General features: G+C 41.0%; 2 protein-coding genes across 2 annotated transcripts in view; one reads left to right on the top strand and one right to left on the bottom strand.

The window, feature by feature from the left end:
- The window catches only part of LOC306933995 (guanine nucleotide-binding protein G(q) subunit alpha), a 24,901-nt gene extending 21,888 nt beyond the window's left edge, over positions 1 to 3,013 (bottom strand). The window contains exons 1-2 of the mRNA XM_079516385.1: positions 2,995 to 3,013; positions 2,574 to 2,786 (exon numbers count right to left, since the gene is read on the bottom strand). Of these exons, the coding sequence (XP_079372511.1) occupies positions 2,574 to 2,709 (136 nt within the window). The 5' untranslated portion in view covers positions 2,710 to 2,786; positions 2,995 to 3,013. The remainder of the gene's footprint in view (positions 1 to 2,573; positions 2,787 to 2,994) is intronic.
- A 3,193-nt stretch (positions 3,014 to 6,206) lies between these two features.
- wdr31 (WD repeat domain 31) lies at positions 6,207 to 20,207 on the top strand (the record flags this gene model as incomplete). Its single annotated transcript, XM_079516386.1, has 10 exons — positions 6,207 to 6,480; positions 13,521 to 13,569; positions 13,940 to 14,072; positions 14,969 to 15,043; positions 15,206 to 15,350; positions 15,950 to 16,050; positions 17,044 to 17,111; positions 17,319 to 17,460; positions 19,345 to 19,507; positions 20,005 to 20,207. Exons 2-10 carry the CDS (start codon positions 13,523 to 13,525, stop codon positions 20,205 to 20,207), a joined length of 1,077 nt encoding a protein of 358 aa, XP_079372512.1. The 5' UTR covers positions 6,207 to 6,480; positions 13,521 to 13,522.
- Between the last annotated feature and the right edge of the window lie 118 nt (positions 20,208 to 20,325).

Below are 20,325 nucleotides of genomic sequence, written 5' to 3'. Positions count from 1 at the left end.
CAATGATAGTATAACCATATAGCATAATGGTTTAACTGTCTGGCCAGTGGGGAAAAGTTGGGAAATGTAATGCAAAATGTTGGCCCTTCCCTCAACCACTATACTCAGCAACCCTCAAACCAGTGCCCAAGTTTCTTGTGTGGTTGCTCAATCAACTGAATGAATTTACTCAGTGTGCAATCCCAGAGACTGGAAAGGTTTAACAATGTGTGAAAAGGTAGCAAGGATGAACCTATTGTACAACAAAGTTAGAAAACTTGCGATCAGTTTTTGTGTGGTATGTGTGCCTGCCTGATGGTGGCATGCACTCCTTTGGGACACAAAGCTATTACAGAGTTTGATGGCCCTCAATGCAGGCATATAGGTTAATGGAGCAATATGGAGTATGCATCACTTCCTCCAGTTAACTCAACCGTCCATCATTAATGGTTGCAGTAAGGCTCATATGGAGCAAACCCATTTGAAATAACATTTGCTATGTCAAATGTGAATATGTGTTGCATACAAGGCTACTGTGTCGCAACTTAAGACAGATTTCAGTGAAAGCTGATAATAAAGTAGTATTGTATATTGTAAATATACTATTAAATCACACAGATAGGCCATATCAATATAATGCCTGGTCTGGTCTCTCTCTCCTTACTCTCTCCCCATGTTATCACCTGTCCTGTTATTCTCAGGGTCATCTTCTGAAAACCACTACAGATATAATTTGCACAATGGTCCAGTACTATGCAATTTGACTCACAGAGCGTAACAAACAAGCCACACAACTGAGCAAGTAAAGCAACTGCTGTGCTCAATAGAATACCTCATTCCAAAACTTGGCATTCAAAAGGCCTATTGTTTATTCCATGCTAAAAATGTTATTTTCAATATACTTAATGATGCATGTTCACTTGTTCAGTGATGTCATCTGTTATGGATTAGACTAAGTTTAGCCTCACTCATGCAACATTATAATAGCGTGGGTCATATTGATACTAATCATAGGTTCCCAACAATATCTATGTTCCCAACCACCGGTACTTGAGCCCCCCTCTGGTGGTACACAGAGGAGTCGCCCAAAAAAGGATAAAAAAGACAAAAGTGGAATGAAATATTGATATTACTACAGGTAGTTCTTCTGACCAAGCAATTGGTTGAAATAGGCTATCCAGCCGTGCTGAAATTAGCATTACAGCTGATTAGTGATTAGACAGAGTTTTGTCAGAGCAGCAGCATTATTGGCTTAGGAATGGAACAAAAAGGGCAGGTATACACTCTTGAATTTTAAAATGAGTTAATATGGTGGTACTTCGTACTTGGAGAGCCAAATATTTTCTGAGGTGGTACTTCAGTAGAAAAAGGTACCAATGGTTTAGGCCAAATACATTAGGATCACATCAAGTGAGCTAATGAACTAAATGAATATATCCATGCTTTGCCTTATTTATTGAATACCGGTAGATATAAATTCTGACAGGGCTACATATTAGTTTAAATCATTTACTGAGATATGTTTTTGTATAATAATGAGGTAGTGGCTGTGTAATAAAAGAGAACTGGTCGCATACATGGGGGATTTTTTCATTTGTAACAAGACTCGTTTGGTATTCGGTAGGGGGACAGCTGAGCTGAACCATGGTTTCCTGATATCCTTTACATTACACTGTAAGGGTTAACATTTCATCAGTAGCCTAACAAGGGCTCGAGAGAGATGCCTACATACCTCTTAAATCAACTCCCAACTGGCTAAACGCTATAGGCCTACTGCAATATGCCTATACATGCTCATTCATTTGATGCTTTGGATTTACATCAAGACATTCTAGAAAAGATGTACGTACATTCACATGATGCTTTCCTTGCATTCCAAGAAGTGATCATGAAAATAGTGGTGTCAATGATTGCCACAGCCCCACCCCCATCGCTCAAAGAATCCCAAATATGAATGGTGTAACAAATAATTTGGTTGAGTCTAAAGGTAATAGCCTACATAGCGGCGAGAGAGTTTTCAATTTCATGGTTTGATTGAACATGCACACGTATGAGATCATGATGCACCCACCCTCCAACCACTGAGCCTAATGTCTAACTCCTAAGATATGACAGTGTTGGGTCTAAAACCATAGCCTACTCTCGATTGCTCCCAATAAAACGCGCTAGACTTTGGCCCTTGGGTATAACATACCACCTAAACAGGTTTAGGCCTGCAGCCCTGCACAGATTGCAGCTGATGGGCCAAACAGTTAAGGCCAGGCCCGTAATGTTGTCTGACAATAGTTTCCTGGATGTTAATTGACCGGCTGCAGTTATTCAAATCAGGTGGCACTGGTTCATGGCGAGAGGCGACAGGCCTCGCTGGGCAACATTTCCTCGTCCTAGATAGAAGAACGATCAATCTGGGCATCAGGGCATGCGATTCTTAAAAACAAGATAGCAAACAACTAAAACACCGTCCCCAAGACCCAACTTAATTTATGTGTGCACTAGCATAGTAAAATACCCCCCCCCCCCCCCCCCAGGAGCTGTTTGGGGGTTTTGCTTTTGCATCACTCCTCCTCCTCCTCTTCCTGCCCATACCACCTTACCGAGAAGCAACAGTTTCAATTCCCGGCGAGCGTCCCTCTTATCCCGACGGAGCTGCCTTTCGATCTCGTCGTTGATCCGCCTTGCTTCTTTCCCTTCTTCGCTGAGGCAACACGCCATTACGGATTCCAGGGTCATTCTCTTGTTTAAACACACTTTTCCGTCTTTGCCTCAACTAATTCATCCAGATCTCAGATTGGTTTAAAACCCGAGGCCTAAAAATGTAAGGAAAAAAATCAACAACCATACAAACTAAAACCGCCCTTATACAGGCCTACTTGTGGATAAATACGGGTGGACGCTGTTATAGCCTAAAGAGCGCACAGATTGGGGGGGAAAGGAAAATGTATATTTCATAAATGATTTCCCCCCTCCCCCGTTTCGATTCGCTCTCAGGGCTCCGGACAGCTTCAAACAATGTACCGTGTATGTTGAATATTTGTCCAATCTTATTAATTGGCGTAATCTGCTTTTCCTTCTCAATATGATCAACAGATCCCTTTAAGACATATCCGTACAGTTAGGTGTGATCTCAAGCATTCCCAGCTGTGTCCAGTAACTCTCGGGTCAAAGTCTTCAATGCTGAATTGTTTTGTATCGAATATCCCTAATGTTGATGTTATCGTCCTTAAATGGGCAACGTGAAAAAAATGATTAATATAGGCTATAACGTGCCCGTTTTATTTCCAATAGCTTGACTCCCGGGCGTGGTAAGGCAGAATATGGCGGACTTTCACTCCAATCCGCTAGGCTGGGATACGATACAGTAGGCTACAGTTATCTCTTTCTGTCTAGACAAAAAAAACATGAAATCCATTATAGTCACAATTTCACCTATAGGCCTCGCGATACAGCAAAGAAATATCTCCCATTAGGCCTAAAAAAACATGTAAACATCCAAAACTCGGTGTTGGGGAAATGAGAAATCAACACGTCGCCGCTCGTTTCGTTTCCCAGCCTGCCAGTCTTCTCCTTTTCCTCAGTTCCCTTCATGTATTTTTATTACAGAGACCATCCACCAATGTGACGTCGGCTGGGGGGAGTGTCAGGTCGTTTCAACCTGTGGAATACTACGAAATGTGTTGATATAGCTGTTTGTAAATTGTAATATTACAATTCATGTCATACTCATAAGTAACCTGCTTTTTGTTGTTTTCTGCCAGAACTTCAAATATCATGAATACCGAATACCCTGTGCTAGAAGATAATGTATGTTGTCAAATATAAAAGTTCACAACTGACGTCATCAGCAAATCCCTATATTACCATATTAAGTACACAGAAAATGGTTAAATCTGTTAAGCTGTTGTTATGCAGTGTTATCTGTTATCTGTTGTTTTGTGAAGCATTTTAGCTTCAACGTCATTATCAAATTTACATCTGGATATTAACAGACACGTGGTCTTAAAATGAGTCCCAGTAGTTAGGCCTACTGCCACCAAAATAGCCCAATAGATTAGTTTGACACTTGCTTATCAAATTCCTGGGCAAGCCAGTATAATTTAAACCTAATTTACTTTTATTTTAATTAAAAAAAATTACCACCAGAGACCACTACAATTATGTTTTTGACAGATAAGATAAGAAGCTTATAATAATATTAGCCTGTATTTTAAACATTATAAAATAATCTTACCCCTCACAAAATGTCCAGGAGGGAAATTAATGACCAATTCCAAATTTGTTTTACACCTACCCTTCATTTTTGTGGTCAAAATGATCTAAATGCATTGAAAGAAAGAGACAAATTCCATGTATGTATAGCCTGCTCTGTAAGTCAGTGCTCAGACCGTTATACTGAAGGTTGTGTGTTGGGCTAACAACATGATAGCCACACTCCTCCCATACTTACTTAAAACTGGAAATGGTCTCACCCAAACGAGCTGTGGTACTATTGGAGCGTAAAGTATACCAATTTAATAGCATCATAAAAGAGTTATAGTTTGTGGGCTTTGGGCAGCTATGAGACTTGCAGTACACTCCCTCAACAGTGACACTATAGATGCATGGTATGTTGTGCCACAAAGGCAGCTATGAGTGAGGACTATTAATAGCCAGGGAAAAGCATTTTTTTATCAAGTGTGTTTGGTTTGCTGAAATGTGTAACTTAAGCACTCTCCAAAGAGTATAAATTACATATATTCATATGTATGTATGTACGTACGTACACACACACACACACACACACACACACACACACACACACACACACACACACACACACACACACACACACACACACTATACCAGTAAGACGCCATGAGGGCGAGAAGCGAGCACGCATCCGTCCGGGTGACGGCAGACTGCTAGGCGAGCGCTGGCGCTTTGGCATGGGGGGGTCAGATCAACATATGGAATGTCAGAACAGGTCAGCTCCATATGGAGATCTAAGGGTGGCAGCGGGGGCTGCAGTGTCTTGAGTGTACAGGGTTTGATGAGGTCTGGCAATATTATGGAGCGTGTCTTAGTGTACAGGGTTTGATGAGGTCAGATCAACATATGTAAACCTATGTTGTTGTTTTTTTAATGTTCTTTTGTGGCTTTCGCCTTTATTTTATATTTTTTATGGAGGGACAGACAGTAGGCTGACAGGAAATGGGGAGAGAGATGGGTGGAAGACATGCAGTAAAGGCCGTCGGGATCGGGAGTCGAACCCGCGGCACACTGCCAGGCTGGATTACCAGCCAAGGTGCCTAGGACCATTGAGCCATGGCCCAGGCCTATGTAAACCTATGTTGATCTGTAAACCTGTAATACCCTGAAATATGTAAATCTGTATATGGAGACGGCCATATATGGTGGCGTGACGTGTCACGAGGCGTGATGTCATGAGGTGTGACCATATATGGAGGCATGGCCGACTGACGGGAGATGCAGGTTTTCATAGTAAACTGCGACCTACAGTCGCAATTAGATTCTGTTTGAGTTTGACTGATACATCACATTGAGAAGCTTGGAATTAAAGTAATACAAAAATAGTAAAATGGTGCCATCAGAATGAATGCTAGGTGTCCTGGGATATGTCTGATTTGTCCTAGATTTGCTGCCTTGGGAGTCAACCTGTATCTGATATGGACCAAATCAACAAAGGGAACATTAGGATCTAGCAACAGGTTTAACACCATGTTATTCTGCTCTCCATAGTTAATGGAGTAATTTAAGTTCAGGTTTGAACATTCTTCTGTCAAATCGAACCCTTGCATATCCCTTAATTGAATTATTTACAAAAAGGATGAAAAAAAGGAGAAAAATAGCTTGTAAAATAAAAAAATGTTTTTGTTTCGTTGATGTGTCATGATAACATGGTGCTGGTGTATCCTGGAAAAGCCAGCATATCTCGAAAGGTCAAAACTAAGAGACACAACTTGTGTTTCAGATATTTCCAAAGAGGCAAGCAATATATCCTAAATATTAAAGACCAATAGACTGTTGTTGAGACAACATCCAGTGCAGTTTACAGTCATTTGGATATGGCCTACAATCTATATATTGGACCATGAAATACAAATGAGCATAATCAACTTGAGTCTTGAGGCCTTCAGCTTTTATTTTGAAGGAGAGACTCGTTTGGATCTTCTCCTGTTATGTGTCATGTGACCTGACTCATTTTCGCTTAGTTACAGGGGGAAGCGTCGCTAAGGAGAGGAAAGTAGGATGGGTCCTTTGCAGTTTGAACATAGTTCTATCTACTGTTTGCCATTCTAACTTAAAAGGTAAATGCCGGTATATCTTCTCACCTTTTGGAAATGGCACCATCGCGGTTTTTCATTTGCACGTTTGGATTCGTACGATAATCGTTCGTTCATAATGTCTTTTGGCATGATGAGAGATAAAGAAAGATTAGTTAGCATGCTGCTAGCGAGCTAACCAACTCCCAACAACACAGCGACCACGCCTGCCCAGTGACAGGTACGAAATCTAGTCGCTCATTCACTGCGGTTTGAAATGTTTATTGTAATATAGGCTAAGGACTTCGGTCATGGTAGTAGACATTTCGCAGCAGGTGTCTGCATGTCCCTAATTCCTAATGATGCGGCTTTAATAGGATTTTAGCAGTCTCTTTTCCTGCTGCTTGGTTTGGATTCTGGGAATTACATCAGACAAGGATGAAGGGGCTTATATGTGTCAATGTGTGTGCGGATGGTTTAACCTCAGTCGCCATTCATGTTGGTCTTATGCAATTAAGGTGTAATAAACATTTTGCAACAGGTGTTATTGCATGGTATGCAACGCATCTTAACCCTAAATTACTAAATGAAAATGATTAAACAAGAAGTATTCACATACTAAAGAACACATTGACAATCTAATCTAATACAAGGTTATTAAACTGAATCAGCTGCAACCTAGCCTGAAACTAGACAAATCTGCCATTGCAAAAAAATAAAATGCACTCTGCAGACAGTGTATATTAGTCTGCATGCCTGAGGCTAGCTGCAACCTTGCCCGCTTGTGTTAAATGGGTCAACAAGAACAATTCATTAATAGTCCTTCCCCATTTTATGATGGGCACAATAGCGCACTGAGCGCTTTACTGTGCAATGGTAAATGGTCAATTATATAGTGCCTTTATCCAAGGCGCATTACATAGATTGTGCATTACATTCACCCATTCATACACCGATTGCGGCGGAAGCCATGCAAGGTACCAACCAGCACATCGGGAGCAATTTGGGGTTCAGTGTCTTGCCTAAGGACACTTCGACATGTAGACAGGAGGAGCCGGGATTCGAACCGCTGACCCATGGATCATTGGACGACCTGCTCTACCTCCTGAGCCACAGCTGCCCCAGTATGAAAACTAATAGGCGAGTGCGCTCCGGTGAGGTATTTCCCAACGCCCCCGATGTTTAGGACACAAGAAACACTTTCCTGGGAGTTTTTTTTGTGTGTGTAATATGATTTTTTTTAGATATTTTATTCATGGCGCCATGTTCATGTCCAAAAACCTGTCATGAAAATGTGGTCTCACTTCCTTCCTGGACTACAAAGTCACACCTCCATGCACCCTCCCCCCTCTCCACAAGGAGGGGAAGTGCACTAAAGCATTATGGGCATTGTAGGAATTCAGCAATCCAGTCGAACCCTATAGTCAAACACACAGACTCCATTATTGTTCTGGCCATAGGGTGCAAATTTCAAATTGTGCTACTGTTATCTACTACAAATACTATTAACATTGAGTGACTGCAGTTTCTTCCAGCGGTGAAATGTCCCTTTAAAGTGTATATATTGTATACAACAACTATTTTATATTTCATTCATTTAAAATGTATAGCTTAGCAAATCACCTTCTAAACTCTTTCCAGGTACCCACACACACAACATTAGGCACACCAGTCAAAGCATGAGGATGCAGATGTAGTTAAAACAGTGGAACAATTTATTGTTGACAGATGTAAAATGCAGATGATAAACGATCAAGCAAACATCACTAAACTAAAGTATTTAATAACTAATAAACAAAGAAAAACTCATAACCAAAAATATATTTACTTAAACAATACAACTATACAAACTGTACAGACAGTTAAAGACTCCACTCCAGCATGTATACTTAAAACAAATAAGGTCAACTAGGAGGTGCAGGTCCGGATTAAAGACTTTTTGGTGCTCGGGGCTACGACCCGGTTTCGTGCCCCCTGTGACAGTGTTACAGCACAGATTTAGGGCCTTTTATTTTTCATGTCTATTTTCAAATCAATGACATTACATGCCGTCAGTACAAGTTCAAATTATAACAAAATAAAATTCAATAGCATAATAGAGTCAGCAATGATAATCGCGTGTTTTTATCATTCAGAAGCTCTTTCTGTCTTTTTTAAATTGAAATGCAAAGATTACAAAGAGCAATTTATTGTAGATGGCTGCTTACATTATTAAAACGCTGTGCAGTGTCAGTATGAAGTAGTGATAATGCATACAGCTTCAGATCAGATGCATGAGCAGACTAAAAAGCAAGTGAGCTGTGGCGTTCTACAAGGAAGCATACTAGGGAGGAAGCATACTAGTAGTCAGGGGATATTAATAAAACCTGGGAATAAATTTCTTACCAATGTGTTTGTAAAGGTGTCTACTAACATATCCCACATTGGTTTATATTCAACCACCCTAGGGGAATTTTTGACAGCTGCTGAAAGTTGGGGTACCATCAACAGCCAATATATGGCAAAATGTTCTAAATGTCATTATGCTTTAAGTAGCATGTGACGTGTCAAACTAGGGGGTTTTCATCATTCTGAATCCATTCCAAGCATTAGTTTTGCACGAAAAACACTCCTTGGGCTTAAAAAGGCCATAGACGTCATCACAAATATGATGAGGTCAGCACATTTGGGCACATTTGGGCGTGTGTCTATGGCCGTTTTTAGCCCAAGGAGTGTTTTTCGTGCAAAACAAATGCTTGGAATGGATTCAGAATGATGAAACCCCCCTAGTTTGACACGTCACATGCTATACACGTCACATGCTATACACGTCACATGCTATTTAAAATATATTTGCCATATATTGGCTGTTACCCCAACTTTCAGCAGCTGTCAAAAATTCCCCTACGGTGGTTGAATATAAACCAATGTGGGATATGTTAGTAGACACCTTTACAAACACATTGGTGAAGAAAAGTCTTGGTAAGAAATGTATTCCCAGATTTGACTGGTAATACTGATAATATTCCCTGAGGGAATTTACTGTTTCTGATATATGTAAACGACATGAGTCATGACATCAGCTTGTGACTGCAACTCAGCATTGCTGGTCTCGGACAGGAACAAACTGCAGGTTGAAAAGGCCCTCAGCTCCGAGCTCGGTAGAATCTGCACCTGGCTCGCTGATAACAAACTATCTTTACACCTGGGAAAAACTGAATCCATTCTCTTTGGATCAAATAGTAATAGCACCTCTTGGTACCACAGCACCTCAAAGGCCCTTAAAACAAGGCTCACCCACCAACAGTCATTAAGACATGTGAATACCTTGACTCTTTCAAAACCTCTCAAAGGGCACCTACGGACGGCTGCAATTCGAAACTGGCCCCTGTAAAATCTGAATCCCAGTTTACCTCCTTTTATGATGTTTTTTCCAGTTTCTTTGATTATATAGATTATATTTAGATTATTATAGATTATATTATATTATTATAGATTATATTATTATTAGTATTATTATATTCTTTTTGTACGTCTCTAAATGTTATGATGAATTGAACATGGTGGACCCTATTGTAAACAAGTGTAATGCTTTATGGTGTCGTCCACAGTTAACAGTCTTTGTATTGAGTTGTGCTTGAAATGTACTGTAATTCTTCAATCAATCAATCAATCAATCAATCAATCAAACTAGCGGATGAGACTTGAGAGTCTTGAAAGTCAGGTACTACCGAGAGGCACGAGGCAGGCACAGGAATAGGATGGGGGAAAAACAAAAGTGTAGTTGTTAGGCGCTGCCACTGGTTTTGAGCTCCCCAACGCGTCGCTTGGTGCACCAGGCTGCAAGTGAGCCTGTTAGTGGTGGATATTGCTTGCAATCTCACGATAGATGTGTATCACGATACAGAGGCCATAATACGATATATATCGATTATATGTTTATTAAAAAAGAATGACCATGATGCACAAATACAATAAAACACTTTCAGGCCCACAGAGATCTTTAAATTAAAATAAAATGTCTAAACATCTTAACACTTTGATTGCTACAGGATCTCGGCAGGCCTATTTTGATGTTGCTACCGTTTAACATTGCACAAAGGCCTTGTTCGGGGGCCCACAGCAAAATGTTCTCTTATAGCGAGAATCACACGCATACATCAAAAGAAAGCTGAACTTGTCCACTTCAATTTAAAAAATACATTTTGATTTTACCATGTTCCATTCTGGAGATATTGACCTTTTTGCAACACCTGCATTTGCCTGGAAGTGGTTATCTTGAACAGCGAGCAGAGTTATGGATGGTTTAAAGTCAGAGACATTGACAGGCAGATATAAAATTGAACCCAATAAATATCCTATACATCCTATACACCGAATGAAAGCCCTGAATGTGTACTTTTACGAGGAAAACAGTATACATTGATCCCATCTACAGTTAGACAGTAATTGGTTATTGAATGCAGCTTGTGCCCACCAGATAACTTCAGAGAAGACATGGACGTGAACTCCTCAATATTCACAAAATAAGGCCTATAGCGACATATAAATACTATATACCGTATGAAACAGAAGACTCTCTGCTTTCATAAGAAAAAAATCACACCCGTGTGAACTGAGTGGTGTAAGGTTTTATATAGCATGATCAGCTGTGGTCTGACGTAATGTCTGACGTAATGAAATCACACCCGGATGTGATTTCACAACTGGCTTTTTTTGTGCAGAAAAAATGACCATGGTTGCTACAGTCATCCAGTTCACCCGGGTGTGATTTAATTACGTCAGAAATTATTTTGAACATAGCAACCATGCTCATTTTTTTCTGCACACAAAAGCCAGTTGTAGGAGTGGTTTACACCACTCAAAAACTTCTACTGTAGTAATAATAAAAATCACACCCATGTGAAGTGAGTGGTGCAACTCTGTCCCATATTCTGTTCTCTGCTTATTCAATACAGCTCGCTATATACGGACTGAGGCAGAAAGTCATGTAAACCTTTTATTTACAGTTTGGTCTGTAAACTTCTACTGTAATAATAAAAATCACACCCCTGTGAAGTGAGCGGTGCAACTGTTCTCTACAGACCAAACTGTAAATAAAAGGTTTACATGACTTTCTGTCTCAGTCCGTATATAGCGAGCTGTAGTGAATAAGTACAGAACAGTTGCACCGCTCACTTCACATGGGTGTGATTTTTATTATTACAGTAGAAATTTACAGACCAAACTGTAAATAAAAGGTTTACATGACTTTCTGCCTCAGTCCGTATATAGCGAGCTGTATTGAATAAGCAGAGAACAGAATATGGGACAGAGTTGCACCACTCACTTCACATGTGTGTGATTTTTATTATTACTACAGTAGAAGTTTTTTTCTTATGAAAGCAGAGAGTCTTCTGTTTCATACGGTATATAGTATGTATATGTCGCAATAGGCCTTATTTTGTGAATATTGAGTTCGGGTCCATGTCTTCTCTGCAGTTATATCTGGTGGGCGCAATGTGCATCCAGTAACCAATTTATGAGAAACTGTACATGGGATCAATGTTTACTCTTTTCCTCGTAAAAGTACACATTCAGGGCTTTCATTCGGTGTATAGGATGTATAGCATATTTATTGTGTTTATTGTTATCTGCCTGTCAATGTCTGACTATAAACCTTCATAACTCTGCTTTCTTTAGATGAGGCTGATGATGATGATTGCCTCCATAGATATATATATAAACATCTATGATTGCCTCGCCTCGCCTAATCTATCTCACTGCTTTCATTGTCTTGATCGCAGTAACATTTTTTTTTGGGGGGGGGGGGGGTCATGGGCACATTGGGCAGCAAAAGTCTTGATCCGTACGGCTATAAAAAGTCGCCGTTCGGTTCAGAACTATAGTATAACGGTGAGACGCGTTGTCATCATCAGCTGATTTTGTTTTTCAAGCTAGTATAGGGGAACATGCCTGGACATGCAGCTTTATTGGGGGTGATGGAGAAAAAAAAAAGCTTCACCGGGAGTGTCCAGAGAGGTGCTAAGCCCGGCTGTGCTGTCGACGATAAGGAAAAAATGACTTCCACAGATCACAACAGTGACAACACCACGGTTTAGGACGCGGAAAAGTTCGTTATACATTACACCCGGGTCGATTACGTCCCCGACGCGTTCATTGCGGTCTTATCACTACAATTATAATGAATAAAAAAGCGTTACAATTACACGTCCGAGCGATCTCCGATTATGACGGCTCTGCATGGCGATACGTGATCCCCCAACGGTAGACTGTCTGTTGTCATGGCGGCCCCTCTCGATACTGTAGTTCGTTTGTTAGTTCGTAGTATTGTAGGCTCGGGGATCGTTTGGTCGCTACAGTATGAAGAAGGAAACATGCATCTGTCCATGTGTGTTGCAGACGTTATGCAATGCCGATCTGGTGCAGATCATGTGTTTAGGCAGCGTAACAGCGTTCCGTTCATCATGTTTTTTTCCGAGACAGAGCCCCCATCTCGCAAGGCCCTCCTCCTGCAGGAGAAACAGGAGGGGAGGGGGGAATCGAGTATTATAGTGTTGGGTGAAAGCCAATAGGTGGAGGAAAGCCTGGTGAGGCGAGGTTAGGTGAACTTTGATTCTTTTCACACACCGACTAGATCGGCATGGGCGCATCCATTTTACACTGGCTTCTACACGTAAAGCGGCCCGCCCTCCTGTTTTCAGGAGGGGAGGGGGTTTTGTTTTTTTTGTTTTTTTTTCTGATCACGTGAGCGGGACTAAGCAGCAATGACAGGGGGATGGTTCTTCATTGTCCGGGTGGGTAAAAAGATGAATGAAAGTATGCTATAAAAAAGTGATTAGAACGTATGGATACGTGGTTCGCACCGGACGTTTGATTAATTGATAACGTATTGATACGCGATTAGCGTTCGCTGTGTTAACAAGGGGCCTGGGAAGGGAGTGCATTGCAACTTGCAAGGGGGGCTTTGATAACGTTAAACAGAGGTACGTTTGCCAACACTGATCACCCAAATAATTCATGCCGTTTATTTCCGTATCGATACAACAGCCTCTCGATCGATTCACCTATCGCACGGATTTTGGATCGATATATTGCCATATCGATTAATTGAATGCACCACTAGTGCCTGTGCATAAATCCGGGCCTTTTCAGATGTGCCTCATTTAATCGTCCCAGTTGTGCCTATTAGGTTTGCGACTTCTTCGTGCCCAAAATTTAACTGGACAGGGGAGAGAATTTCCCACAACCTTTTATCTTCCCTGATTGATTGTATTGTCCTTTCTCTATTTGGTTGCACAGACATGGGCAAACTTCAGAGCAAGTTCCGTAAGAGATCCGAACTTTACAGGTGAGAATGACTGTAATGACACACCAAGGCTTTACTTACTTGACTTTGTATTCATGCTGTATTGAAGCTTCAAATACATTTATGATTTAATTTGGAATCATGAGACCATGAGAAAAGATACAAATATGATATATAATTAGTGTTTTCAGGATAATTAATAATGCATCCGAACAAATCTAGATTGTGTAGACTGTTGATCTAAAACAAATATATACCACTATATACCTATACTACAAAATAAAGAAAAGGGTAAATGGAAGCTCTGCATGTGCACACATTTGCAATTTTGCATTCATGTAAATTTATAGGTATAGGTGTTATATGTTGTTGTGTTTGATTACTTAATGTGATAGATTGTTTTTCTGTTCAGAGCCTCTCGGGGAGATGGGCCAGATGGCTCTTCTGACAGTCAGGTGGTACAGTATGAGCCGGCCCATCAAGGATCCATCAACACTGTTATCAACCTCAGTCCAGATCTTTGTGTATCTGGAGGGAGTGACCAGGTTAGAGAAAAAACTAAACTAAAAAAACAAACTAAAAACTAAACTAAACAGAAAACAAAACAACAACCTATGTAAGAGGAGACACCAGAATTCTTGATTCAAATCATGAATGACTTCATACTGGCAGAGTTTGCCCTGGTTATCATCACAGACCTTTACATAATTGGCTGTATTCACACAGCGAGTCAGCGACCATTTTGCTCTTATGTCATACTCAAGTATGACGTAATAGCAAAAGGGTCACTCTGTGAATATGGCTAATACCATGCCACAATAGTCTGTATTGTGCTGAGATATCTGTCTGAAGACTTAAGCAGATGCAAATCTTTACAATTAAACACTATGCAAAACACTCTTCTAAGCAACAGGTTCATATTGGAACAGAATCATACATTTGAAATCAGACATTACGGTGGCCTCATGTGAGTTAATAGACTAGGACACATTTCTTCAGTTTCCATGTTACCTGCAATATTTAGGGAATGTCGTTGTTTGATGTTAATCCGTTTAATTGTAAAATCATGGTAACATTAGAAAATGCGGTGGCAGTTTAGAGATAGAGAGCCGTGATTTTTGTTTTTGTTTTTCCAGTTTTTCGTGTGTTTATGAGGTGGCAGTACTTCATTAGACCCCTTGGTGTGGTTGTTATGTGCAATGTCAGTCAAACGTGCCAATGAAAAAAACAGTGATATAGTGACATCACAATATCATCCCCTCCCGGTACAAAAGACAATCTGCTTGCAAAGTTCTTTGGACCGGGACCAACATTTCCACCAAGTTGTGTGTTAATCTGTTAATAACGGCTCGATATCCTTCTAACAGATAGACTTACATCCGACTGACAAAACAAGACCTCCTTGGTGTAGGTAATAAACATAATGTTTGTGTATCCCTAGGCTGTGGTGGTGTATGACTGGAGACAAGGCAAAATGTGCCAGTCCTTCCAGGGCCACAATCGAGAGGTTACCAAGGTAATGTTTAGGGCTATATGTGTGGACATAATATTAAAATGCTAGCGTGTTTAAAGATTTTACAAATTCGAGATGGATGGTGTCTTTTATAGTTTGCTGTTATATTTCAGTGTGAATTTTCTCTTCAGTGTGAATTTTCTCTTCTCACCCATTATATTATAGGTCCTGTGTTATCCAGGCAGTACATGGATCTTCAGTGCATCACGGGATAAAAGTATTTTGATGTGGGACTTCGACCAGGGGGATGAACCTATACAGGAATATTGTGGACATGAGCTGGTGGTCAACGGAATAGCTGTCAGCCCTGGTACAAACAATTTCACCAGATTACATTACAAAACACATTTCACTATACAGATAGAAGCTACTGCTCGGACAGAAACCTTGTATCTCCATAGTAATTGTTTTTCTTCCATAAATGAATGGCCTATTTCACAGTTCTTCCTATGACAGTGTGGCACAAAATAGTGAAATTAACAGATCTACAAGCTCACAGCAGGTTGCGAATTTGCGATTGCAATGTGGTGTTAGCTTGTAGATCTGCTAAATTCCCTATTTGTGAAGTTGTTATATAAGTCTGTACATTTAACACATTCAACCTCTTAGTAAACTAATGCCAAAAATACATAGCATACATACAAGCTTGTATGTATGCTATTTTCGGTGAAAGTGCCCCCCAGAATAGATGTTAACCAATAAAATGTATTAACAACAAGAGCTTCTGACTAAATAACTACATTGAAAGTTGAAACACAGATTATTATTATTTTATTTTCCTGTCACACTGACACTGTCATGGAAACCTTGTATGACCAAGGCCGTTAATTTCCTATAAAGTAACGGTCTTGGACATACACAGTTTCCATGTCAGTGCATTATTTATCATTGTTCTGGTCTGAATCTTAGATGGGAGGAAGCTGTGCAGTGGTTCCCGGGACAACTGCATGTGCCTGTGGGATATAGAATCTGCAGAGTGTGAACAGAAACAAAACATATCCAGAAATCTGGTGAGAAGTGTGTGTGTGTGTGCGCGCATGTGCTTGTGTGCACGAGATATGCTTTTTTATATATATTTATCCCACGATTTTGCAGGATTGTTTTTGTGGGATTGTTTTATCCCACAAACCCATTTTTCACCCAGTGTGTAATCCTGGGCGCTACACTTCCTCTGCCACCCTAGGGAGGGCAGCGGACTGACTTAATGCTTCCTTCTATGCATGAGGAGTCCAAGCTGCTAATTTTCGGCTGGGGAAGGAACACGCGTGTGGAAGGAACACGTTATTCCGACCAGTTCCTTTCCCCTCCATCAGGCGCCACGGCTGGCCAGGGGGAGGTAGCTGAGAGACCAGGATTCCTGCATGTTTTTGTGAGGGTACCTACCCTAGGGGACACGGGGAGAACATGCAAACTCCACACAGAAAGGCCCTTTCTCCAGCCCCGCCTCGGGTATGGGCACTGATGACGCGGAGCTGAGAATGCACCCACAGTGTCCCCAGCGGGAATCAAACCCAGGACCTTCTAGCTGTGAGGTGACAGCACTAGCGACTGTGCCACCGTCCCCACCCCGTTGCACGAGATATGCTTTTGACAAGAGAAGAGGAGGACAGCCCAAGAGCAGGTTTATGGATGCAGTGAGAGAAGACATGCAGGTGGCTGGACTGGAATGACCAAGGAAGATGCATAAAACAGAAGCATTTGGAAACAAATGATCCGCTGTGGCAGAGTCCTGATGGGAATTATTTTCAAAAATAGCGAAAATACTGTAGCTGATCTACAAGATTGTGTGGCGTGTTGTAGGACAAAGTATAAAATAGGACTTAATCAGACGTGGATTATAAATACAATTTTAATTTTACTTCACGGTGATATATGTATTAAAAATATAAACAAATGCCCTTCATGATTATTTGATTAATCTGAAAAGATTAATCAATAGAATAATCGCACAGGTTATAAACAATAGCCCAAAACATTCCCATCTTTTTGTTATGTCATTCCAGGTGACTCATGTGTGTTGGGTGCCAGACAGCTCTTCTATAGTACAGACCTCTGAGGATAAAACCATCAGGTAAAACTAGACCCAGTAGATCCCAGACTATCCCAGTTGAACTGATGTGATGTCTGGCCAGCATCTATCAATCTATTGTTGTTTGACCACATGATCCCTTGTGTCATTGGTCAATGACGTAGGGCTTAAAACATGTTTCATCACACTGTCTTTCATAGTGATCATTTTCTGTGCGAATGCATCTAATAATGTGTGTACTACATGCAGGGTGTGGGACAGTCGCACATGGCAAGTGACCAATACTTTCCCAGCCAAGCAGTACATTCAGACCCACTGTGATGTTTCTTCAAATGGCAACTATATGGTGTCCAGCAGCAATGGCTTTGGAGGCCAGGGCTGTGAGAGTACGGTAAGATGGGTGGAAATGTATGGGGTCTGAATAGATGTAGAGTTGTAGACTCAAATAGCTCTCACAATTACAATCTTGACATCCTGTTGAGTTAAAGTTGATCCCAGTGCAAAGTAAACACAAGGATCCCCCATTGACCATATTGTTGCTGTACATACAAACCAGCTATTTTTCAGGAAAAGTAATGGTAATTGCCCAAGTGCATCCAATGTAGTTATTATTTAGTATTATTTATATTTGTTAAATATGTATAAAATCCACAGACAGACTTAACCATTTCAACCTTGAGTCTCTATTTAGGGCATGTACTGTATAGGTAAAATATTTCTAAATAACACATCTACAAGCTGTCATGTTGCGAGCTTGTAAATCGGCTATTTATATTATATTTATATTCCATCGATCCATCTTCAGATGGTGGTCTGGGTGTACCGAATATCGAATGGGTTTACACCGCCACCAGAACCAGCCACCTTATAAATATGTTCAATAGCGACGACCCCACGGTCAGGGAAATGGCTCGCGAGTCACTCATTCAACACATGCAGCGACGTAAAGTACCACCCGCGCTGGAGAATGAGACGCAGTTCCTTGGGTTCAAGACTAAGGCGAATGGTAAATTGGACATTAAAGCCGCTGGATTCGGTGTGTGGTCCGACTGGATGGATCTTAATGATCTATGCCAGCGATCAGGATTACAGTTGAAGTGGGTGGCGCCTGATACAACAACTGCTGCGCTCAACAACAACAGCATCATCAAAGATCTGCGTGTCCGTGCATGTGCGACCTACGAGCAGGACGGTACGCACCATGAAATGTCAATCAAATCCGCGACCGCAAGAGACACCATTCTAGGAATGAAGTGATCAGAAAGTTCACAACACTGGACCAGTCTGAGGCTGCAGGGAAAACTGGCTCTTCTTCCCTTTGCAAACCACTCATTATCACACTCTGTACTGTCAAATAACACCATAGGTGAGGACATTCTTATTTTCACCATTAAAGCCTGTTTACAGGTGTTGCCGACCAAGTTCAACTTGGCAACCTGGTACCCATCAGCACACGACCCACACTGCATCCTACATCCAGTACCACATGACAAAGAAACAGTCGCACACATCTTAAATGGTTGCAGCCACTATAAAGGACTGTACATTGCCAGACATGACCGTCTGGTGGACCTGGTCTCAGACAAGATCAGAGGAGGGCAGGACAACAAGAATGTATAAACACAGCACTGTAAAAATAGACTGGTTTGATCACAATGACACACATGTCAATTCACTACAAGATATTCCAAATACCCCAGCTATTGTGTTCATCAATGAAATTAGAAAAACTGTCACTATATTTGAAATAGGCTGCCCATTTGATTTGTATATGGACACTTGTTTTACATCCAAACTTATGAAATATCAGCTTTTGGTGGAACGTATTATGGCCTTGGGATATAACTGTCAACTTATTGTCCTTGTATTTGGAAGTCTGGGCCATGTCCATAAACGTGTGCTCAGGGTGCAATTGGGTGGATTGCAAAAGACAAATGCAAAAATGTTGGCTAAATACTGTCTCAGCTATTATGGGCAGTCTGTCTATCTGGAGAAGGCGTTGTTTCATTTATCCCTAGGTGGCTTAAAAAAAGAAAAAGAAAAAAAACATCCTGTCTAGTAAGTGTCAAGTAATAGTATGTCATCAATGTGCCATCTTTTTTTCCTCTGTGTGTTAAGCATGTGTATAGCAGTTATATCTGGTTGGACCATATAATGTAACCTAATTCTGATCAGTGTTTGGGTCTATTGTATTGCACCTCTTGTGCAGATCCAAATCAAATAATTAAAATGTGTGTGTGTGTGTGTGTGTGTGACTGCGTGTGTGCATGTGTAGCTATGGGATCTGCGTCAGCCTGGCTGTAAGGTTGTGGAGTACAGAGGGCACCTCCAGACCACAGCCTGTTGTATGTTTATCCCCCCCCTTCCTGGTGCCTCTCCCATGGTGGCCACCTCCTCCCACGACAGCTCCATTAAAATCTGGGACCAGAATACTGCAGGTAACAGAGAAGGAATAACCATAGACAAGAACCAATAGATTCATACGTATAGTATATACACACACACACACACACACACACACACTAGGGCATTCACTTCTAGTCATTTTTACTAGTTGCCTAGTTTTACTAGTCGACTAGTTGTTTAACCACCTATTATGTTTTTTAAAAAACGTTTTTTTTTGTTTTTGTTGAAATAAATATTTGTACATTTAAAAACTGTACATTGGTGACTATAACTATAATCTACCTGATCGTGAGGCCTACAAAATCGGGAAAAAAATATTTTTCTTATCAACTAGTCAACTAGTACCAACAAGGTCGACTAGTGGATTTACTAGTCGACTAGTAAACTAGTCGACTAGTTGCTTAATGCCCTAACACACACACACACACACCTATATAAAACATATTTTAGAATATATTTTGAAATGAATGTACATTATGTAAATATAATGTACTTGTCCTGACCTCTCGTTCACCTATTGTATCTCCAGTCTGCTTAGGAACGTTGACTCTGGATGGTGCTGGTCCATTGGTTTCTTTGGCCCCCAGCGACTCCACTAACCTGATATGTGCCAGTTTCAACACGGGTCTCCACCATATCCATTTGGCCCAGGGATCAGGTCAGGTTCAGGGATCTGGGACAGGTTTGGGTGGCACCTCTGGACTAGAAATTAAAGTGGTGTCACGCTTTTAAAAACACATGCCGACTCTGACCCAGCCTGGCCTGAGCACAACCAAAGCATCAGCATCGATGGATGTGGACGCCATCTCTATTCTTTTATTTTCCTCAGATCTCATGGATTAGTTGATCA

Source organism: Electrona antarctica (genome assembly GCF_951216825.1).
Source record: "Electrona antarctica genome assembly, chromosome: 12".
Lineage (NCBI taxonomy): Eukaryota > Metazoa > Chordata > Actinopteri > Myctophiformes > Myctophidae > Electrona > Electrona antarctica.
This window is presented reverse-complemented; position numbering and strand designations above follow the sequence as displayed.